Source organism: Oncorhynchus keta, chromosome 15 (assembly GCF_023373465.1).
Source record: "Oncorhynchus keta strain PuntledgeMale-10-30-2019 chromosome 15, Oket_V2, whole genome shotgun sequence".
NCBI classification, from domain to species: Eukaryota; Metazoa; Chordata; class Actinopteri; order Salmoniformes; family Salmonidae; genus Oncorhynchus; species Oncorhynchus keta.
In genome coordinates this window covers 37,777,248-37,802,156 of record NC_068435.1, presented here as the reverse complement: position 1 = coordinate 37,802,156, position 24,909 = coordinate 37,777,248, and the positions used below count along the sequence as shown (strand labels likewise).

Below are 24,909 nucleotides of genomic sequence, written 5' to 3'. Positions count from 1 at the left end.
CTTGTACTGTTTGGACTCGAACCTCCCTATCCCCTTGTACTGTTTGGACTCGAACCTGCCTATCCCCTTGTACTGTTTGGACTCGAACCTCCCTATCTCCTTGTACTGTTTGGACTCGAACCTGCCTATCCCCTTGTACTGTTTGGACTCGAACCTGCCTATCTCCTTGTACTGTTTGGACTCGAACCTGCCTATCTCCTTGTACTGTTTGGACTCGAACCTGCCTATCTCCTTGTACTGTTTGGACTCGAACCTGCCTATCTCCTTGTACTGTTTGGACTCGAACCTCCCTATCCCCTTGTACTGTTTGGACTCGAACCTCCCTATCTCCTTGTACTGTTTGGACTCGAACCTCCCTATCCCCTTGTACTGTTTGGACTCGAACCTGCCTATCTCCTTGTACTGTTTGGACTCGAACCTGCCTATCTCCTTGTACTGTTTGGACTCGAACCTGCCTATCTCCTTGTACTGTTTGGACTTGGACCTGTTCACTGAAGCCCTGCCTATCCCCTTGTACTGTTTGGACTCGGACCTGTTCACTGAAGCCCTGCCTATCCCCTTGTACTGTTTGGACTTGGACCTGTTCACTGAAGCCCTGCCTATCCCCTTGTACTGTTTGGACTTGGACCTGTTCACTGAAGCCCTGCCTATCCCCTTGTACTGTTTGGACTTGGACCTGTTCACTGAAGCCCTGCCTATCCCCTTGTACTGTTTGGACTTGGACCTGTTCACTGAAGCCCTGCCTATCCCCTTGTACTGTTTGGACTTGGACCTGTTCACTGAAGCCCTGCCTATCCCCTTGTACTGTTTGGACTCGGACCTGTTCACTGAAGCCCTGCCTATCCCCTTGTACTGTTTGGACTTGGACCTGTTCACTGAAGCCCTGCCTATCCCCTTGTACTGTTTGGACTTGGACCTGTTCACTGAAGCCCTGACTATCCCCTTGTACTGTTTGGACTTGGACCTGTTCACTGAAGCCCTGCCTATCCCCTTGTACTGTTTGGACTCGGACCTGTTCACTGAAGCCCTGCCTATCCCCTTGTACTGTTTGGACTTGGACCTGTTCACTGAAGCCCTGCCTATCCCCTTGTACTGTTTGGACTTGGACCTGTTCACTGAAGCCCTGACTATCCCCTTGTACTGTTTGGACTTGAACCTGTTCACTGAAGCCCTGCCTATCCCCTTGTACTGTTTGGACTTGGACCTGTTCACTGAAGCCCTGCCTATCCCCTTGTACTGTTTGGACTTGGACCTGTTCACTGAAGCCCTGACTATCCCCTTGTACTGTTTGGACTTGGACCTGTTCACTGAAGCCCTGCCTATCCCCTTGTACTGTTTGGACTCGGACCTGTTCACTGAAGCCCTGCCTATCCCCTTGTACTGTTTGGACTTGGACCTGTTCACTGAAGCCCTGCCTATCCCCTTGTACTGTTTGGACTTGGACCTGTTCACTGAAGCCCTGACTATCCCCTTGTACTGTTTGGACTTGAACCTGTTCACTGAAGCCCTGCCTATCCCCTTGTACTGTTTGGACTTGGACCTGTTCACTGAAGCCCTGCCTATCCCCTTGTACTGTTTGGACTCGGACCTGTTCACTGAAGCCCTGCCTATCCCCTTGTACTGTTTGGACTTGGACCTGTTCACTGAAGCCCTGCCTATCCCCTTGTACTGTTTGGACTTGGACCTGTTCACTGAAGCCCTGACTATCCCCTTGTACTGTTTGGACTTGAACCTGTTCACTGAAGCCCTGCCTATCCCCTTGTACTGTTTGGACTTGGACCTGTTCACTGAAGCCCTGCCTATCCCCTTGTACTGTTTGGACTTGGACCTGTTCACTGAAGCCCTGCCTATCCCCTTGTACTGTTTGGACTCGAACCTGTTCACTGAAGCCCTGCCTATCCCCTTGTACTGTTTGGACTTGGACCTGTTCACTGAACCCCTGCCTGTCCTGACCTCGAGCCTGCCTATTGCCTGGTACTGTTTGGACTCTGACCTGGTTTATGAACTATCGCCTGTCCCCGACCTCCCTTTTGCCTACCCATATTGGTATAATAAAAACCGGAGCTCAACCATGTGCCTCCTATGTCTGCATTCGGGCCTTGCCTTGTGCCCTAATAGAGATAAAGCGGTGGGGAAGATTGAGAGAAATAGTGACTGGGAAAATCACACTGTGTGAGACATGGTTTGTGATATAATTGTAATGTATTAATGTACCAAACTGAATATGGCAAAACTACAGCTGATGTTGAGCTGTTCCAGTGGTACATGTACTAACCTATTGTCACGCCCTGGCCTTAGTTATCTTTGTTTTCTTTATTATTTTGGTTAGCTCAGGGTGTGACATGGGGGGATTTATGTGTTTTGACTGTTCTAGGGGTTTTTATATGTTTATGGGGCTGTTTCCTTTCTAGGTAGTTTGTAGGTCTATGGTTGCCTAGATTGGTTCTAAAACAACAGGGAAGGAGAGATGGATGGGGAGCCAGAAAGAAGAACAGGGAAGGAGAGATGGATGGGGAGCCAGAAAGAAGATAAAACAACAGGGAAGGAGAGAGATGGATGGGGAGCCAGAAAGAAGAACAGGGAAGGAGAGAGATGGATGGGGAGCCAGAAAGAAGATAAAACAACAGGGAAGGAGAGATGGATGGGGAGCCAGAAAGAAGATAAAACAACAGGGACAGAGAGATGGATGGGGAGCCAGAAAGAAGACAAAACAACAGGGAAGGAGAGAGATGGATGGGGAGCCAGAAAGAAGAACAGGGAAGGAGAGAGATGGATGGGGAGCCAGAAAGAAGATAAAACAACAGGGAAGGAGAGATGGATGGGGAGCCAGAAAGAAGATAAAACAACAGGGAAGGAGAGATGGATGGATGGATGGGGAGCCAGAAAGAAGAACAGGGAAGGAGAGAGATGGATGGGGAAAAAGAAGATAAAACAACAGGGAAGGAGAGAGATGGATGGGGAGCCAGAAAGAAGATAAAAACAACAGGGAAGGAGAGATGGATGGGGAGCCAGAAAGAAGATAAAAACAACAGGGACAGAGAGATGGATGGGGAGCCAGAAAGAAGACAAAACAACAGGGAAGGAGAGAGATGGATGGGGAGCCAGAAAGAAGATAAAAACAACAGGGAAGGAGAGATGGATGGGGAGCCAGAAAGAAGATAAAAACAACAGGGAAGGAGAGATGGATGGGGAGCCAGAAAGAAGACAAAACAACAGGGAAGGAGAGAGATGGATGGGGAGCCAGAAAGAAGATAAAAACAACAGGGAAGGAGAGATGGATGGGGAGCCAGAAAGAAGAACAGGGAAGGAGAGAGATGGATGGGGAGCCAGAAAGAAGAACAGGGAAGGAGAGAGATGGATGGGGAGCCAGAAAGAAGATAAAACAACAGGGAAGGAGAGAGATGGATGGGGAGCCAGAAAGAAGATAAAAACAACAGGGAAGGAGAGATGGATGGGGAGCCAGAAAGAAGATAAAAACAACAGGGAAGGAGAGATGGATGGGGAGCCAGAAAGAAGATAAAACAACAGGGAAGGAGAGAGATGGATGGGGAGCCAGAAAGAAGATAAAAACAACAGGGAAGGAGAGAGATGGATGGGGAGCCAGAAAGAAGATAAAAACAACAGGGAAGGAGAGATGGATGGGGAGCCAGAAAGAAGATAAAACAACAGGGAAGGAGAGAGATGGATGGGGAGCCAGAAAGAAGATAAAACAACAGGGAAGGAGAGAGATGGATGGGGAGCCAGAAAGAAGATAAAAACAACAGGGAAGGAGAGAGATGGATGGGGAGCCAGAAAGAAGATAAAACAACAGGGAAGGAGAGAGATGGATGGGGAGCCAGAAAGAAGAACAGGGAAGGAGAGAGATGGATGGGGAGCCAGAAAGAAGATAAAACAACAGGGAAGGAGAGAGATGGATGGGGAGCCAGAAAGAAGATAAAACAACAGGGAAGGAGAGATGGATGGGGAGCCAGAAAGAAGATAAAACAACAGGGAAGGAGAGAGATGGATGGGGAGCCAGAAAGAAGATAAAACAACAGGGAAGGAGGGAGATGGATGGGGAGCCAGAAAGAAGATAAAACAACAGGGAAGGAAGGAGAGATGGATGGGGAGCCAGAAAGAAGATAAAACAACAGGGAAGGAAGGAGAGATGGATGGGGAGCCAGAAAGAAGATAAAACAACAGGGAAGGAAGGAGAGATGGATGGGAGCCAGAAAGAAGATAAAACAACAGGGAAGGAGAGAGATGGATGGGGAGCCAGAAAGAAGATAAAACAACAGGGAAGGAGGGAGATGGATGGGGAGCCAGAAAGAAGATAAAACAACAGGGAAGGAAGGAGAGATGGATGGGGAGCCAGAAAGAAGATACAACAACAGGGAAGGAGAGAGATGGATGGGAAGCCAGAAAGACGATAAAACAACAGGGAAGGAGAGAGATGGATGGGGAGCCAGAAAGAAGATAAAACAACAGGGAAGGAGAGAGATGGATGGGGAGCCAGAAAGTAGATAAAACAACAGGGACGGAGAGATGGATGGGGAGCCAGAAAGAAGATAAAAACAACAGGGAAGGAGAGAGATGGATGGGGAGCCAGAAAGAAGAACAGGGAAGGAGAGAGACGGATGGGGAGCCAGAAAGAAGAACAATAAAACAACAGGGAAGGAGAGAGATGGATGGGGAGCCAGAAAGAAGATAAAACAACAGGGAAGGAGAGAGATGGATGGGGAGCCAGAAAGAAGATAAAACAACAGGGAAGGAGAGAGATGGATGGGGAGCCAGAAAGAAGATAAAACAACAGGGAAGGAGAGAGATGGATGGGGAGCCAGAAAGAAGAACAGGGAAGGAGAGAGATGGATGGGGAGCCACAAAGAAGAACAGGGAAGGAGAGAGATGGATGGGGAGCCAGAAAGAAGATAAAACAACAGGGAAGGAGAGAGATGGATGGGGAGCCAGAAAGAAGATAAAAACATCAGGGAAGGAGAGATGGATGGGGAGCCAGAAAGAAGATAAAAACAACAGGGAAGGAGAGAGATGGATGGGGAGCCAGAAAGAAGATAAAACAACAGGGAAGGAAGGAGAGATGGATGGGGAGCCAGAAAGAAGATAAAACAACAGGGAAGGAGAGAGATGGATGGGGAGCCAGAAAGAAGATAAAACAACAGGGAAGGAAGGAGAGATGGATGGGGAGCCAGAAAGAAGATAAAACAACAGGGAAGGAGGGAGATGGATGGGGAGCCAGAAAGAAGATAAAACAACAGGGAAGGAAGGAGAGATGGATGGGGAGCCAGAAAGAAGATAAAACAACAGGGAAGGAGAGAGATGGATGGGAAGCCAGAAAGACGATAAAACAACAGGGAAGGAGAGAGATGGATGGGGAGCCAGAAAGAAGATAAAACAACAGGGAAGGAGAGATGGATGGGGAGCCAGAAAGTAGATAAAACAACAGGGACGGAGAGATGGATGGGGAGCCAGAAAGAAGATAAAACAACAGGGAAGGAGAGAGATGGATGGGGAGCCAGAAAGAAGATAAAACAACAGGGAAGGAGAGATGGATGGGGAGCCAGAAAGAAGATAAAACAACAGGGAAGGAGAGAGATGGATGGGGAGCCAGAAAGAAGATAAAACAACAGGGAAGGAGAGAGATGGATGGGGAGCCAGAAAGAAGATAAAACAACAGGGAAGGAGAGAGATGGATGGGGAGCCAGAAAGTAGATAAAACAACAGGGAAGGAGAGATGGATGGGGAGCCAGAAAGAAGATAAAAACAACAGGGAAGGAGAGAGATGGATGGGGAGCCAGAAAGAAGAACAGGGAAGGAGAGAGATGGATGGGGAGCCAGAAAGAAGATAAAACAACAGGGAAGGAGAGAGATGGATGGGGAGCCAGAAAGAAGATAAAACAACAGGGAAGGAGAGATGGATGGGGAGCCAGAAAGAAGATAAAACAACAGGGAAGGAGAGAGATGGATGGGGAGCCAGAAAGTAGATAAAACAACAGGGAAGGAGAGATGGATGGGGAGCCAGAAAGAAGAACAGGGAAGGAGAGAGATGGATGGGGAGCCAGAAAGAAGAACAGGGAAGGAGAGAGATGGATGGGGAGCCAGAAAGAAGATAAAACAACAGGGAAGGAGAGAGATGGATGGGGAGCCAGAAAGAAGATAAAACAACAGGGAAGGAGAGAGATGGATGGGGAGCCAGAAAGAAGATAAAACAACAGGGAAGGAGAGAGATGGATGGGGAGCCAGAAAGAAGATAAAACAACAGGGAAGGAGAGATGGATGGGGAGCCAGAAAGAAGATAAAACAACAGGGAAGGAGAGAGATGGATGGGGAGCCAGAAAGAAGATAAAACAACAGGGAAGGAGAGATGGATGGGGAGCCAGAAAGAAGATAAAACAACAGGGAAGGAGAGAGATGGATGGGGAGCCAGAAAGAAGATAAAACAACAGGGAAGGAGAGAGATGGATGGGGAGCCAGAAAGAAGAACAGGGAAGGAGAGAGATGGATGGGGAGCCACAAAGAAGAACAGGGAAGGAGAGAGATGGATGGGGAGCCAGAAAGAAGATAAAACAACAGGGAAGGAGAGATGGATGGGGAGCCAGAAAGAAGATAAAACAACAGGGAAGGAGAGAGATGGATGGGGAGCCAGAAAGAAGATAAAACAACAGGGAAGGAGAGAGATGGATGGGGAGCCAGAAAGAAGATAAAACAACAGGGAAGGAGAGAGATGGATGGGGAGCCAGAAAGAAGATAAAACAACAGGGAAGGAGAGAGATGGATGGGGAGCCAGAAAGAAGATAAAACAACAGGGAAGGAGAGAGATGGATGGGGGGCCAGAAAGAAGATAAAAACAACAGGGAAGGAGAGAGATGGATGGGGAGCCAGAAAGAAGATAAAACAACAGGGAAGGAGAGATGGATGGGGAGCCAGAAAGAAGATAAAAACAACAGGGAAGGAGAGATGGATGGGGAGCAGAAAGAAGAACAGGGAAGGAGAGAGATGGATGGGGAGCCAGAAAGAAGAACAGGGAAGGAGAGAGATGGATGGGGAGCCAGAAAGAAGATAAAACAACAGGGAAGGAGAGAGATGGATGGGGAGCCAGAAAGAAGATAAAACAACAGGGAAGGAGAGATGGATGGGGAGCCAGAAAGAAGATAAAACAACAGGGAAGGAGAGAGATGGATGGGGAGCCAGAAAGAAGATAAAACAACAGGGAAGGAGGGAGATGGATGGGAGCCAGAAAGAAGATAAAACAACAGGGAAGGAAGGAGAGATGGATGGGGAGCCAGAAAGAAGATAAAACAACAGGGAAGGAAGGAGAGATGGATGGGGAGCCAGAAAGAAGATAAAACAACAGGGAAGGAAGGAGAGATGGATGGGAGCCAGAAAGAAGATAAAACAACAGGGAAGGAGAGAGATGGATGGGGAGCCAGAAAGAAGATAAAACAACAGGGAAGGAGAGAGATGGATGGGGAGCCAGAAAGAAGATAAAACAACAGGGAAGGAGAGAGATGGATGGGGAGCCAGAAAGAAGATAAAACAACAGGGAAGGAAGGAGAGATGGATGGGGAGCCAGAAAGAAGATAAAACAACAGGGAAGGAGAGAGATGGATGGGAAGCCAGAAAGACGATAAAACAACAGGGAAGGAGAGAGATGGATGGGGAGCCAGAAAGAAGATAAAACAACAGGGAAGGAGAGAGATGGATGGGGAGCCAGAAAGTAGATAAAACAACAGGGACGGAGAGATGGATGGGGAGCCAGAAAGAAGATAAAAACAACAGGGAAGGAGAGAGATGGATGGGGAGCCAGAAAGAAGAACAGGGAAGGAGAGAGACGGATGGGGAGCCAGAAAGAAGAACAAAAAAACAACAGGGAAGGAGAGAGATGGATGGGGAGCCAGAAAGAAGATAAAACAACAGGGAAGGAGAGAGATGGATGGGGAGCCAGAAAGAAGATAAAACAACAGGGAAGGAGAGATGGATGGGGAGCCAGAAAGAAGATAAAACAACAGGGAAGGAGAGAGATGGATGGGGAGCCAGAAAGAAGAACAGGGAAGGAGAGAGATGGATGGGGAGCCAAAAGAAGAACAGGGAAGGAGAGAGATGGATGGGGAGCCAGAAAGAAGATAAAACAACAGGGAAGGAGAGAGATGGATGGGGAGCCAGAAAGAAGATAAAACATCAGGGAAGGAGAGATGGATGGGGAGCCAGAAAGAAGATAAAAACAACAGGGAAGGAGAGAGATGGATGGGGAGCCAGAAAGAAGATAAAACAACAGGGAAGGAAGGAGAGATGGATGGGGAGCCAGAAAGAAGATAAAACAACAGGGAAGGAAGGAGAGATGGATGGGGAGCCAGAAAGAAGATAAAACAACAGGGAAGGAGAGAGATGGATGGGGAGCCAGAAAGAAGATAAAACAACAGGGAAGGAGAGAGATGGATGGGGAGCCAGAAAGAAGATAAAACAACAGGGAAGGAGGAGATGGATGGGGAGCCAGAAAGAAGATAAAACAACAGGGAAGGAAGGAGAGATGGATGGGGAGCCAGAAAGAAGATAAAACAACAGGGAAGGAGAGAGATGGATGGGAAGCCAGAAAGACGATAAAACAACAGGGAAGGAGAGAGAGGGATGGGGAGCCAGAAAGAAGATAAAACAACAGGGAAGGAGAGAGATGGATGGGGAGCCAGAAAGTAGAAAAAACAACAGGGACGGAGAGATGGATGGGGAGCCAGAAAGAAGATAAAAACAACAGGGAAGGAGAGAGATGGATGGGGAGCCAGAAAGAAGAACAGGGAAGGAGAGAGACGGATGGGGAGCCAGAAAGAAGAACAATAAAACAACAGGGAAGGAGAGAGATGGATGGGGAGCCAGAAAGAAGATAAAACAACAGGAAGGAGAGAGATGGATGGGGAGCCAGAAAGAAGATAAAACAACAGGGAAGGAGAGATGGATGGGGAGCCAGAAAGAAGATAAAACAACAGGGAAAGAGAGAGATGGATGGGGAGCCAGAAAGAAGAACAGGGAAGGAGAGAGATGGATGGGGAGCCACAAAGAAGAACAGGGAAGGAGAGAGATGGATGGGGAGCCAGAAAGAAGATAAAACAACAGGGAAGGAGAGAGATGGATGGGGAGCCAGAAAGAAGATAAAACATCAGGGAAGGAGAGATGGATGGGGAGCCAGAAAGAAGATAAAAACAACAGGGAAGGAGAGAGATGGATGGGGAGCCAGAAAGAAGATAAAACAACAGGGAAGGAAGGAGAGATGGATGGGGAGCCAGAAAGAAGATAAAACAACAGGGAAGGAAGGAGAGATGGATGGGGAGCCAGAAAGAAGATAAAACAACAGGGAAGGAAGGAGAGATGGATGGGGAGCCAGAAAGAAGATAAAACAACAGGGAAGGAGGGAGATGGATGGGGAGCCAGAAAGAAGATAAAACAACAGGGAAGGAAGGAGAGATGGATGGGGAGCCAGAAAGAAGATAAAACAACAGGGAAGGAGAGAGATGGATGGGAAGCCAGAAAGACGATAAAACAACAGGGAAGGAGAGAGATGGATGGGGAGCCAGAAAGAAGATAAAACAACAGGGAAGGAGAGAGATGGATGGGGAGCCAGAAAGTAGATAAAACAACAGGGACGGAGAGATGGATGGGGAGCCAGAAAGAAGATAAAACAACAGGGAAGGAGAGAGATGGATGGGGAGCCAGAAAGAAGATAAAACAACAGGGAAGGAGAGATGGATGGGGAGCCAGAAAGAAGATAAAACAACAGGGAAGGAGAGAGATGGATGGGGAGCCAGAAAGAAGATAAAACAACAGGGAAGGAGAGAGATGGATGGGGAGCCAGAAAGAAGATAAAACAACAGGGAAGGAGAGAGATGGATGGGGAGCCAGAAAGTAGATAAAACAACAGGGAAGGAGAGATGGATGGGGAGCCAGAAAGAAGATAAAAACAACAGGGAAGGAGAGAGATGGATGGGGAGCCAGAAAGAAGAACAGGGAAGGAGAGAGATGGATGGGGAGCCAGAAAGAAGATAAAACAACAGGGAAGGAGAGAGATGGATGGGGAGCCAGAAAGAAGATAAAACAACAGGGAAGGAGAGATGGATGGGGAGCCAGAAAGAAGATAAAACAACAGGGAAGGAGAGAGATGGATGGGGAGCCAGAAAGTAGATAAAACAACAGGGAAGGAGAGATGGATGGGGAGCCAGAAAGAAGATAAAAACAACAGGGAAGGAGAGAGATGGATGGGGAGCCAGAAAGAAGAACAGGGAAGGAGAGAGATGGATGGGGAGCCAGAAAGAAGATAAAACAACAGGGAAGGAGAGAGATGGATGGGGAGCCAGAAAGAAGATAAAACAACAGGGAAGGAGAGATGGATGGGGAGCCAGAAAGAAGATAAAACAACAGGGAAGGAGAGAGATGGATGGGGAGCCAGAAAGAAGATAAAACAACAGGGAAGGAGAGATGGATGGGGAGCCAGAAAGAAGATAAAACAACAGGGAAGGAGAGAGATGGATGGGGAGCCAGAAAGAAGATAAAACAACAGGGAAGGAGAGAGATGGATGGGAGCCAGAAAGAAGAAAAACAGGGAAGGAGAGAGATGGATGGGGAGCCAGAAAGAAGATAAAACAACAGGGAAGGAGAGAGATGGATGGGGAGCCAGAAAGAAGATAAAACAACAGGGAAGGAGAGAGATGGATGGGGAGCCAGAAAGAAGATAAAACAACAGGGAAGGAGAGAGATGGATGGGGAGCCAGAAAGAAGATAAAACAACAGGAAGGAGAGAGATAGATGGGAGCCAGAAAGAAGAACAGGGAAGGAGAGAGATGGATGGGGAGCCAGAAAGAAGATAAAACAACAGGAAGGAGAGATGGATGGGGAGCCAGAAAGAAGATAAAACAACAGGGAAGGAGAGAGATGGATGGGGAGCCAGAAAGAAGATAAAAACAACAGGGAAGGAGAGAGATGGATGGGGAGCCAGAAAGAAGATAAAACAACAGGGAAGGAGAGAGATGGATGGGGAGCCAGAAAGAAGATAAAACAACAGGGAAGGAGAGAGATGGATGGGGAGCCAGAAAGAAGATAAAACAACAGGGAAGGAGAGAGATGGATGGGGAGCCAGAAAGAAGATAAAAACAACAGGGAAGGAGAGAGATGGATGGGGAGCCAGAAAGAAGATAAAACAACAGGGAAGGAGAGATGGATGGGGAGCCAGAAAGAAGATAAAAACAACAGGGAAGGAGAGAGATGGATGGGGAGCCAGAAAGAAGAACAGGGAAGGAGAGAGATGGATGGGGGAGCCAGAAAGAAGAACAGGAAGGAGAGAGATGGATGGGGAGCCAGAAAGAAGATAAAACAACAGGGGAAGGAGAGAGATGGATGGGGAGCCAGAAAGAAGATAAAACAACAGGGAAGGAGAGATGGATGGGGAGCCAGAAAGAAGATAAAACAACAGGGAAGGAGAGAGATGGATGGGGAGCCAGAAAGAAGATAAAACAACAGGGAAGGAGGGAGATGGATGGGGAGCCAGAAAGAAGATAAAACAACAGGGAAGGAAGGAGAGATGGATGGGGAGCCAGAAAGAAGATAAAACAACAGGGAAGGAAGGAGAGATGGATGGGGAGCCAGAAAGAAGATAAAACAACAGGGAAGGAAGGAGAGATGGATGGGGAGCCAGAAAGAAGATAAAACAACAGGGAAGGAGAGAGATGGATGGGGAGCCAGAAAGAAGATAAAACAACAGGGAAGGAGGGAGATGGATGGGGAGCCAGAAAGAAGATAAAACAACAGGGAAGGAGAGAGATGGATGGGGAGCCAGAAAGAAGATAAAACAACAGGGAAGGAAGGAGAGATGGATGGGGAGCCAGAAAGAAGATAAAACAACAGGGAAGGAGAGAGATGGATGGGAAGCCAGAAAGACGATAAAACAACAGGGAAGGAGAGATGGATGGGGAGCCAGAAAGAAGATAAAACAACAGGGAAGGAGAGAGATGGATGGGGAGCCAGAAAGTAGATAAAACAACAGGGACGGAGAGATGGATGGGGAGCCAGAAAGAAGATAAAAAACAACAGGGAAGGAGAGAGATGGATGGGGAGCCAGAAAGAAGAACAGGGAAGGAGAGAGACGGATGGGGAGCCAGAAAGAAGAACAATAAAACAACAGGGAAGGAGAGAGATGGATGGGGAGCCAGAAAGAAGATAAAACAACAGGGAAGGAGAGAGATGGATGGGGAGCCAGAAGAAGATAAAACAACAGGGAAGGAGAGATGGATGGGGAGCCAGAAAGAAGATAAAACAACAGGGAAGGAGAGAGATGGATGGGGAGCCAGAAAGAAGAACAGGGAAGGAGAGAGATGGATGGGGAGCCACAAAGAAGAACAGGGAAGGAGAGAGATGGATGGGGAGCCAGAAAGAAGATAAAACAACAGGGAAGGAGAGAGATGGATGGGGAGCCAGAAAGAAGATAAAACATCAGGGAAGGAGAGATGGATGGGGAGCCAGAAAGAAGATAAAAACAACAGGGAAGGAGAGAGATGGATGGGGAGCCAGAAAGAAGATAAAACAACAGGGAAGGAAGGAGAGATGGATGGGGAGCCAGAAAGAAGATAAAACAACAGGGAAGGAAGGAGAGATGGATGGGGAGCCAGAAAGAAGATAAAACAACAGGAAGGAGAGATGGATGGGGAGCCAGAAAGAAGATAAAACAACAGGGAAGGAGAGAGATGGATGGGGAGCCAGAAAGAAGATAAAACAACAGGGAAGGAGAGAGATGGATGGGGAGCCAGAAAGAAGATAAAACAACAGGGAAGGAGAGATGGATGGGGAGCCAGAAAGAAGATAAAAACAAACAGGGAAGGAGAGAGATGGATGGGGAGCCAGAAAGAAGATAAAAACAGGGAAGGAGAGAGATGGATGGGGAGCCAGAAAGAAGATAAAACAACAGGGAAGGAGAGATGGATGGGGAGCCAGAAAGAAGATAAAAACAACAGGGAAGGAGAGATGGATGGGGAGCCAGAAAGAAGATAAAAACAACAGGGAAGGAGAGATGGATGGGGAGCCAGAAAGAAGAAAAAACAACAGGGAAGGAGAGAGAGGGATGGGGAGCCAGAAAGAAGATAAAACAACAGGGAAGGAGAGATGGATGGGGAGCCAGAAAGAAGATAAAAACAACAGGGAAGGAGAGAGATGGATGGGGAGCCAGAAAGAAGAACAGGGAAGGAGAGAGATGGATGGGGAGCCAGAAAGAAGATAAAACAACAGGGAAGGAGAGAGATGGATGGGGAGCCAGAAAGAAGATAAAACAACAGGAAGGAGAGAGATGGATGGGGAGCCAGAAAGAAGATAAAACAACAGGGAAGGAAGGAGAGATGGATGGGGAGCCAGAAAGAAGATAAAACAACAGGGAAGGAGAGAGATGGATGGGGAGCCAGAAAGAAGATAAAACAACAGGAAGGAGAGATGGATGGGGAGCCAGAAAGAAGATAAAACAACAGGGAAGGAGAGATGGATGGGGAGCCAGAAAGAAGATAAAACAACAGGGAAGGAGAGAGATGGATGGGGAGCCAGAAAGAAGAACAGGGAAGGAGAGAGATGGATGGGGAGCCAGAAAGAAGATAAAACAACAGGGAAGGAGAGATGGATGGGGAGCCAGAAAGAAGATAAAACAACAGGGAAGGAGAGAGATGGATGGGGAGCCAGAAAGAAGAACAGGGAAGGAGAGAGATGGATGGGGAGCCAGAAAGAAGAACAGGGAAGGAGAGAGATGGATGGGGAGCCAGAAAGAAGAACAGGGAAGGAGAGATGGATGGGGAGCCAGAAAGAAGATAAAACAACAGGGAAGGAGAGAGATGGATGGGGAGCCATTGGATGGGGAGCCAGAAAGAAGATAAAACAACAGGGAAGGAGAGAGATGGATGGGGAGCCAGAAAGAAGATAAAAACATCAGGGAAGGAGAGATGGATGGGGAGCCAGAAAGAAGATAAAAACAACAGGGAAGGAGAGAGATGAATGGGGAGCCAGAAAGAAGATAAAACAACAGGGAAGGAGAGAGATGGATGGGGAGCCAGAAAGAAGAACAATAAAACAACAGGGAAAAAACAACTTCTTCTTTCTCTCTTTCTTGCGTTCCTTCTTGTCTTTCTGTCACTCCCTTCCTCCTTCCCACCCTCCTTGTTCAGGCAGATCTCGTTGTGATGGTGATGAGTATGGGCTTTCCTGAGAAAGTGACTAAGCACAGTGGGGCGGTGGCCCATGCTAGAATCATGGGTGTGTTCGTAAATTCAATCTGGAGTGCCAGAGTGCGCTCTGGGCATTCATAAATTCAGAGCGTTGTCAAATTGCTTGTTGGTAAATTCAGAGCGTTACACTCTGGGAGCGTTCAGAGGGCACACTGTACAGGTCTGTGAGGTCTGACCTCACAAGGGTAGTCAAGCACCCAAGCTAACTGGCTAATGTTGGCTAGCTTGCTAGCTACTTCCAGACACAATGAGAGAACACCTCATACTAATAATTTTAACCCCGCTAGCAGAGCGGGTTAGGCTGTTTTTATGTAATCTAGAGCGTTGGTGACAAACTGTCCTACTGGCAACAATTTAATAGTGTTTTTTCACCAGTCATATTCAGCAGGTGTTGCGTGTTTCTAAATTCATCAGTTGTTCTGTGCTCTGGCACACTCAGATGAGAGTGCTCTGAAATCAGAGTAGATAGCCAGAGAGAACTTACGAACGCACCCTACGTCTCTACCGATCAGAGTTACCCATAACCATTCATTCACCTCTCCTTCCTTCCTTTCTCTCTTTCCCTCGGATGCCCATCGGCTCCTACTCTACCACCCCAGGCCCATCCTTCTCTCCTCGCTCTGTTGCCCTCCAGGGGATTTACTGAAACAGTGAGTCAGTACTCTACAGTTAGCCGTCACGCTAACACTAGGATAACTCTCTGACCTACTTTCCAAAGAGGCTTTTCCCCTCCACTCGCTCTGCCTGGATGTCTGCTTTATGCTGATAACTGGACACGCACACATGTATGTGTGCAGTTACACGCGCACGCACACACATACACACTCCAGCTTATGTTAATAGGAACATAAAGCCTGAGAGACATGAAGTGTGTGTGTGTGTGTGTGTGTGTGTGTGTGTGTGTGTGTGTGTGTGTGTGTGTTTTATCCCAATCGTCTTAAAGCAAGCATGAGTATTCTACTCTAAATCGCTCCGCTGAGACTTTGTTTGTCGTGAGGCTTTTTGCGTGAAAGGAATGTATGTCTCATCTAAATTACATATTCAGGAGCTTAGTCTTTGAACTCTCTCTTTCTAGAGCAGGCTTCTTTCCCCCCTTTCTCTACCTCCCTAACACATCTCTTCAGGTACATCTCTCTATTTCTGCTTTCTCCTGTCCACCTCACTCTTCCATTCATCTTCCCTCCTTTCCTCAGGTGATGGGGTTATTCCGGACGATATCGAACAGAGTCTGGCATAGTAAGGCAGCAAGGAATGGCCAGACCCCTCCTAACTTATACACCTTCATGAACGACATACTCTCTGAGAGAGAGTTCCTTTTACATTTACAGAGAGCTCCTGGCACAATCATTCCCTGCACTTGCTTCCAGAATGAGAGGGGGAAAGATGCAAGATGGAACAGTTTAATATGGCACTTCATATGTGTGTAAATTAAGGGAGCATGGTACATGGTGTGTGTGTGTGTTTAGCATTGAAAATAAAAGAAGTCACGTACATATGCACAGGGCTGATTACAATAACAAGGATGGGTATGGAAGCTGTACTTCAAGACAGTGGTCCATTTACCCGACCAGCCAGCCAGGATCAGACCAGAACTACGGAATAATTCAAACTAGGAAAGAAGCTGAATCAACCACTGTTCTTTTACTTTTATTTCCCCCTTCTTCATTCAGCCATGTTGTTCTTCAATCTATTTGGACAAAGATAGATGCATGTGGCTCCCGAGTGGTGCAGAGGTCTAAGGCACTGCATCTCGGTGCTAGAGGCATCACTACAGACGCCCTGGTTCAAAAATTGTAGCACTCACACACAGACACTTTCTCTGTCTGTCACTGTGTGCTTTTCAAAGTGAACGCCTGTCACCTGCGCCTTTACACAAACAGTATCTGTCCACACAGCGGATGGATGGGCCGCCGAGGTCGGACAAAACAAACACAAACAGTATCTGTCCACACAGCGGATGGATGGGCCGCCGAGGTCGGACAAAACAAACACAAACAGTATCTGTCCACACAGCGGATGGATGGGCCGCCGAGGTCGGACAAAACAAACACAAACAGTATCTGTCCACACAGCGGATGGATGGGCCGCCGAGGTCGGACAAAACAAACACAAACAGTATCTGTCCACACGGCGGATGGATGGGCCGCCGAGGTCGGACAAAACAAACACAAACAGTATCTGTCCACACAGCGGATGGATGGGCCGCCGAGGTCGGACAAAACAAACACAAACAGTATCTGTCCACACGGCGGATGGATGGGCCGCCGAGGTCGGACAAAACAAACACAAACAGTATCTGTCCACACGGCGGATGGATGGGCCGCCGAGGTCGGACAAAACAAACACAAACAGTATCTGTCCACACGGCGGATGGATGGGCCGCCGAGGTCGGACAAAACAAACACAAACAGTATCTGTCCACACAGCGCGGATGGATGGGCCGCCGAGGTCGGACAAAACAAACACAATGGGCCGCCGAGGTCGGACAGTATCTGTCCACATCTGTCCACACAGCGGATGGATGGGACAAAACAAACACAAACAGTATCTGTCCACACGGCGGATGGATGGTCCGGGTCGGACAAAACAAACACAAACAGTATCTGTCCACACGGCGGATGGATGGGCCGCCGAGGTCGGACAAAACAAACACAAACGGTATCTGTCCACACAGCGGATGGATGGGCCGCCGAGGTCGGACAAAACAAACACAAACAGTATCTGTCCACACGGCGGATGGATGGGCCGCAAAACAAACACAAACAGAGGTCGGACAAAACAAACACAAACAGTATCTGTCCACACAGCGGATGGATGGGCCGCAAAACAAACACAAACAGTAGGTCGGACAAAACAAACACAAACGGTATCTGTCCACACGGCGGATGGATGGGCCGCCGAGGTCGGACAAAACAAACACAAACAGTATCTGTCCACACGGCGGATGGATGGGCCGCCGAGGTCGGACAAAACAAACACAAACAGTATCTGTCCACACGGCGGATGGATGGGCCGCCGAGGTCGGACAAAACAAACACCTTAGCAGGGGTTTTAGTTAAGGTAGTTGATGCAAACTAGCCACTTGCGAAATGCACTCATTAAAAATAACCTCTGTAATCTCCGTCTTGCTAGCTTCTGTTTTGTGTTTTATTCAAGAGGATAAAGTAGTGTCGTAGGCAGTGATGTAGTTCCTCTGTGCCAAAAGAGACCATCATTGAAACCAGACCATCTCATAATCAATCACCCGACCCCAAGTTGCTTAGGGTCAAGACTACTCTCTCTTACCCCTTCTCGCTCCCTCTCTCTAATCCACTCTTTTGTCCTCTCTTTCTCCACACTTTTCACCAGTTTCTTTTCTCTCGATCTCCCCCTTCAACCCCCCCTGTACGAGACAACCATATAGGTACTTCTAAAAAAGATGGACCTGTTGCAGTGGTGGGTGGGAGAAAAAACAAAACATACTCTCCTTTTCACACTACCACCTCCGACCACCACTATGAGAACTAACAGCTGGGGAGGTGGATGACAGACATGGAGAGAGAGAATGAAAAAGAGAGATGGAAAGTGGGGATTAGCCAGGTGTTTGATAATAAAGGTAAAGTGGGGATTAGCCAGGTGTTTGATAATAAAGGTAAAGTGGGGATTAGCCAGGTGTTTGATAATAAAGGTAAAGTGGGGATTAGCCAGGTGTTTGATAATAAAGGTAAAGTGGGGATTAGCCAGGTGTTTGATAATAAAGGTAAAGTGGGGATTAGCCAGGTGTTTGATAATAAAGGTAAAGTGGGGATTAGCCAGGTGTTTGATAATAAAGGTAAAGTGGGGATTAGCCAGGTGTTTGATAATAAAGGTAAAGTGGGGATTAGCCAGGTGTTTGATAATAAAGGTAAAGTGGGGACACTGTAGGGAAAGAAAATTGGTTCAAGGGTGTGAAATTGGTGTGGAATGGGTGTGGAATGGGTGTGAGGGAGAGAATGAAGAGGATGGAATGGTTGGGTGGGTGTGGAATGGGTGTGAGGGAGAGAATGAAGAGGATGGAATGGTTGGGTGGGTGTGGAATGGTGTGATGAAGAGAGAGATAATTAAGAAAATGGAATGGTTGAGTGGGTGTGGAATGGGTGTGAGGGAGGGAGAGAGAAGAGAATGGAATGGTTGAATGGGTCTGGAATGGTGTGATGAAGAGAGCGAGAGAGAACGGAATGGTTTGATGGGTGTGGAATGGTGTGAGGGAGAGAGAGAGAGAGAGAGAGAGAGAGAGAGAGAGAGAGAGAGAGAGAGAGAGAGAGAGAGAGAGAGAGAGAGAGAGAGAGAGAGAGAGAGAGAGAGAGAGAGAGAGAGAGAGAGAGAGAGAGAGAGAGAGAGAGAGAGAGAGAGAGAAAGAGAGAGAATGGAATGGTTGGATGGGTATGGAATGGTGGGAGGGAGAGAGAGAATGAAAAGAATGGAATGGTTGGATCGGTGTGGAATGGGAAGGGGACACACAGAGTGAAGGAGACCAGCCGGTAGGGTGAGGGAAGGTGGAGAGGGGGAGTAAGGAAGGAGACAACAAGGTGGAGGAGGGATTGAGGGAGGTTTTAATGAGCCCCTCTCCTCTTCTCTGTTCACCTCTTCCTCCTTTCCTGTCTTGCTATGTGGTTAGGTTGTGGTTCATTTAGTGTGTGTGTGTGTAAAGTTAAGTTCTTGTACTCACAGCTGTCTTCCTCCTCAGTGATGGCGCTAATGACGTAGCAGGCGTACACGAAGCCCAGGAGCTGAGAAAACACACACAGTGAGTTAGAACACACAGAGGAGTGTGTGTGTGCGAACATATGAAGTGCAACTATAGGATAGAGAGGAAAGAGCAAACATACAGTACCCTAGGGGATAAACACCGGCATTCAGAAATAGCGACTGTTGACGTGAGTGTATGTACAGGGAGTAGCTGGTTGAGGGATGGCACAACAGGTTGCAATCAAAATCACTGCTCAGTACATAAATCAGCATGTGCAGTATGAGTCTATGAGCTCATCTATATTCCTCTCTATCTAAGTAATGCAATACACAAATCAACAACATGTCCAGAGACACTTCCTCAGAAAACAAACACATGAAGACACCCTGCACTTAAACAAGCTGGTATTAGATAACCAAACCAAGAACACTATTCTGGGCTCAGCAACCCATCGTCCTGAAACTAAGCAAAGTGACAATAGGCTGCACTGTTGGCAGATGGCTGTCATCTATTCTGAGACAAACACACTGGGGCTAAGAAAGAAAGACAGACAGACACTCTCTACCTCCAATGACTTGGCACACTGCCATGCCAATTAAACCAGCATCGGGCACAATGCCCTCTAAACACACACTGGGCAACTGGAGACTGTGTGTGTGTGTGTGTGTGTGTGTGTGTGTGTGTGTGTGTGTGTGTGTGTGTGTGTGTGTGTGTGTGTGTGTGTGTGTGTGTGTGTGTGTGTGTGTGTGTGTGTGTGTGTGTGTGTATTTGGGCATGCATGTTTTCATGCACAAGTGAGCCTAGTGATGGTACAGGCTATACAGTATATGACTGTCTGTGTTCTCAAAGGGTAATGACTTGTCCTACAATCACACCACAGACAACATTAGCAGCCTAAATTAGTTTTAAGAGAGGAAATTGAGTCCATCCTACCTTCTTTCAATCAGCTAATTACCTCTGACAGGAAGGCCAGTCACTACTACAGTAGTAGAGAATGAACATAAGACGTAAGGCCTGGATCACACACAAGATGGTGTTAGCAGCTGGGGGCCAGTGTTTGATATGCATGAATTGCCTTGATTAAAGTGTCTGGAGGGATCAGCCAACAACACAGTCAGCAAATGCAGACGGTCAGGGTGGGGGGATAGCGCACCTAGGGTGGTTGATAGGGAGGTTGTATGTGGGTGTTTAACTCAACTGTTGACCTGAATCTGTAGCCTTTCAGTCATTACATCAGTCCAACAGCTTGTTAACATTAAGTCAACTGGTCCCATGTGGCCCATTTGGTCAAGCTTGGCGCTTGCAACCCCAAGGTTGTGGGTTCCATTCCCATGGGGCACCAGGATGAAGTCAAAATGCAGTCACTACTGTAAGTCCCTCTGGATAAGAGTGTCTTCTAAATGACAAAATAATGTACACAGACACCGCTATTTGTTTCTCTCTCCCCTGAGCTTTTTCTTCGTCCTCCCCTCGTCTCTCTCGGCCGTCTGTGGGGGTCTCTCCGTTCTAATAGCACTAATAGAAAGTGACTACTCTGACATCTCCCCTCGTCTCTCTCGGCCGTCTGTGGGGGTCTCTCCGTTCTATTAGCACTAATGGAAAGTGACTCAGACATCTCCGCTCGTCTCTCTCGGCCGTCTGTGGGGGGTGACTCTGACATCTCCCCTCGTCTCTCTCGGCCGTCTGTGGGGGGCTCTCCGTTCTAATAGCACTATTGGAAAGTGACTGACATCTCCCCTCGTCTCTCTCGGCCGTCTGTGGGGGTCTCTCCGTTCTAATAGCACTATTGGAAAGTGACTGACATCTCCCCTCGTCTCTCTCGGCCGTCTGTGGGGGTCTCTCCGTTCTATTTGCACTAATGGTTCAATTTGCTGTTCATCTATTATCTTTAGCAAACAGTGGAGGCTGCTGAGGGGAGGACAGCTCATAATAATGTCTGGTACCAAGCCAATGGAAACCATGTGTTTGATGTATTTGATGACATTCCACCCATTCCACCAACCTCCTGTGATAGCAAAGCTTATCAGAGGAAACAGGCTTTGCGAGAAAAGATGATATTCCACATTTCACGCTATTCATCCTCTCAGGATAACATCAGCCCACACACAAGCAGACACAATCACAATAATACATGTGCATGTACACACACACACACACACACACACACACACACACACACACACACACACACACACACACACACACACTACTGACAGTGAGAAGCAGTGTAGATTTGAAGGACACACAGCTGCTCAGCTAGGGGAGACAGACATTTGCATGCGTTAATGAAGGGCACTGTCAAAGCTGCAAATATTAGCCCAGGTAGAGAGAGTCAACCAGATTCAACACACACACACACACACACACACACACACACACACACACACATGCACACACACACATGCACACACACACACACACACACACACACACACATGCACACACACAGAGGAAATGAGGACATGTTGTAGAATTGAGGCCTTCATCAGGGTGCTCTGTCCAGTACCACGTATTGTTTTTCTTTCAATCATTTTACTTTGCCAGTTATTTTTCAGTCAGTCCTTTGCATGTGTGTGTGTGAGGAGGGGGATTTCCATTGATTGGCTGGCTAATTAACACACTATTGATCTGGCTCACTGTCCTTGGAGAAAAGCACAATGCAGCCATTTTTTATATCAATTTCAAATCATTTCTGGGTAACAATTAAGTACCTTACTGTAATAGTTTTCCAATAAAATGGTTGAAAATAAAAAATAGAGATTTTTAGCAAAAAAACATTTTCTCAAGATAGATTTGAGTCAGGACTGTCTGGGAATGGTCTTAATGGGGAGGTGATAACTGAAATCCAGCTGTTATTGGCAGAGAGTTTTGGAACTCTCTTTGTTATTCGTCTATTAGCTACTTTACCGCCAGGTGATGTCACCAGGCAATCCTAAACTCCACCCACCTCCACCTGCTGAATAAAAAGGCTTGTGTAGATTGTCTTTTCAACCAGCAACTTTCAGGAAATAACAAAAACAACAGAAATTCACACTTTTACAGTGACAGTTACATCAGCTGCTGTACAATATGATACAAAACACAGGAAAAAGTGAACGTTGGCTGCACTGGGCCTTTAAGTGTTCTTTAATGAAGGGAATGAATGTAGATCTGTCTATCACAATTGAGAGAGAGAGATAATTAGAAAGATGAGTTCTACTGTTCAGGTGAGGAACACTGGATTCAGACCCTGAAGAGTAACAATGCTCATAATGGTAGCTAAAAGGGGAACAAACAAGAATGTATTCTAAATACATAGTTCATCTTCACAGATTTCCGGCCCCATTGGGCATACACTTGCAAAAATAGACTGGGCAGCAGAAAAAAATGTTTGTTTTTTTACCACTTCCAAAGCAACAGTAGACAAGTAGCCTACTCCAAATGAGTGACATTAAACACATGCTGAGTCTACTATGCTCACATGTGATAGGCTGAGGGTCATGGTAAGATGAGCACAAGAACTCCACCATCCTCACACTACATCCACCCAAGTGGCATGACACAAATTCTTAAATGATAAACAAATCACATTTGCATAATAAGAGTTTACTTTAATTGAAAAATCCTATTTTAATAGTTCTTGTTGGATTGTGAGTGTTTGTCTCATTTTTAAGGGAAAGAAAAACAACGTTATGAAATCATTTTACGTTGCATGTTGGAATTTACAAGGGTTGAAGTCCTCTGCTTTTGGACTAAAGAGCAGAAACCCAGACTTCCTGAAAGAAATTGATGATGTTGATATTGTAGTACTACAGGAAACATGGTGCAGAGGTGATGTTTCCACTGGCTGTCCACTAGGTTATAGGGAGATAATCATACCATCCACTAAATTAAAAGGAATCAAACTGGGCAGAGACTCAGGGGGAATGCTAATATGGTATGAATCTGAACTAATTCATTCAATCAAATTGTCAAAACAGGAGAATTCTTTATCTGGTTAAAAATCAACAAGGAGGCCATCTTGACAGATAAAAACATCTTCCTCTGTGCCACATACATTCCCCCTCTGTCACCCTACTTCAATGAAGAGAGTTTCTCCATTCTAGAGGGGGAAATTAGTCACTTTCAGGCCCAAGGCAACGTACTGGTCTGTGGAGACCTGCATGCTAGAACAGCAGAAGAACCAGACACTATTAACAGTCATGGGGATAAACACCTACCAGGAAGCAACAACCTTTCCCTCCCCACAGACCCCCCCAGAAACAACTATGACAAAGTGAAAAACAAAAACGGAGTACAGCTCGTGAAGCTCTGTGGAACACTGGGTCTGTACATAGTCAATGGCAGGCTGAGAGGGGACTCTTTTGGTAGGTACACCTACAGCTCTGTGGAACACTGGGTCTGTACATAGTCAATGGCAGGCTGAGAGGGGACTCTTTTCAATGGCAGGCTGAGGTAGGTACACCTACAGCTCTGTGGAACACTGGGTCTGTACATAGTCAATGGCAGGCTGAGAGGGGACTCTTTTCAATGGTAGGTACACCTACAGCTCTGTGGAACACTGGGTCTGTACATAGTCAATGGCAGGCTGAGAGGGGACTCTTTTGGTAGGTACACCTACAGCTCTGTGGAACACTGGGTCTGTACATAGTCAATGGCAGGCTGAGAGGGGACTCTTTTCAATGGTAGGGGGACTACACCTACAGCTCTGTGGAACACTGGGTCTGTACATAGTCAATGGTAGGCTGAGAGGGGACTCTTTTAGGTAGGTACACCTACAGCTCTGTGGAACACTGGGTCTGTACATAGTCAATGGCAGGCTGAGAGGGGACTCTTTTGGTAGGTACACCTACAGCTCTGTGGAACACTGGGTCTGTACATAGTCAATGGCAGGCTGAGAGGGGACTCTTTTGGTAGGTACACCTACAGCTCTGTGGAACACTGGGTCTGTACATAGTCAATGGCAGGCTGAGAGGGGACTCTTTTGGTAGGTACACCTACAGCTCTGTGGAACACTGGGTCTGTACATAGTCAATGGCAGGCTGAGAGGGGACTCTTTTGGTAGGTACACCTACAGCTCTGTGGAACACTGGGTCTGTACATAGTCAATGGTAGGCTGAGAGGGGACTCTTTTCCACCTACAGTAGGTCCACCTACAGCTCTGTGGAACACTGGGTCTGTACATAGTCAATGGCAGGCTGAGGTCCAGGGGACTCTTTTCAATGTAGGTCCACCACCTACAGCTCTGTGGAACACTGGGTCTGTACATAGTCAATGGCAGGCTGAGAGGGGACTCTTTTGGTAGGTACACCTACAGCTCTGTGGAACACTGGGTCTGTACATAGTCAATGGTAGGCTGAGAGGGGACTCTTTTGGTAGGTACACCTACAGCTCTGTGGAACACTGGGTCTGTACATAGTCAATGGCAGGCTGAGAGGGGACTCTTTTAGTAGGTCCACCTACAGCTCTGTGGAACACTGGGTCTGTACATAGTCAATGGCAGGCTGAGAGGGGACTCTTTTGGTAGGTACACCTACAGCTCTGTGGAACACTGGGTCTGTACATAGTCAATGGCAGGCTGAGAGGGGACTCTTTTAGTAGGTCCACCTACAGCTCTGTGGAACACTGGGTCTGTACATAGTCAATGGCAGGCTGAGAGGGGACTCTTTTAGTAGGTCCACCTACAGCTCTGTGGAACACTGGGTCTGTACATAGTCAATGGTAGGCTGAGAGGGGACTCTTTTAGTAGGTCCACCTACAGCTCTGTGGAACACTGGGTCTGTACATAGTCAATGGTAGGCTGAGAGGGGACTCTTTTGGTAGGTACACCTACAGCTCTGTGGAACACTGGGTCTGTACATAGTCAATGGCAGGCTGAGAGGGGACTCTTTTAGTAGGTCCACCTACAGCTCTGTGGAACACTGGGTCTGTACATAGTCAATGGCAGGCTGAGAGGGGACTCTTTTAGTAGGTCCACCTACAGCTCTGTGGAAC

General features: G+C 47.4%; 1 protein-coding gene across 4 annotated transcripts in view; it reads right to left on the bottom strand.

Moving 5' to 3' along the window:
• LOC118395239 (sodium/potassium-transporting ATPase subunit beta-1-interacting protein 3-like) overlaps positions 1 to 24,909 on the bottom strand; it is a 152,177-nt gene that overhangs the window by 10,867 nt on the left and 116,401 nt on the right. For all 4 annotated transcript variants that reach the window (XM_052463973.1, XM_052463976.1, XM_052463975.1 and 1 more), the window contains exon 5: positions 18,916 to 18,976. In XM_052463973.1, coding sequence (XP_052319933.1) covers positions 18,916 to 18,976 — 61 coding nt within the window. The remainder of the gene's footprint in view (positions 1 to 18,915; positions 18,977 to 24,909) is intronic.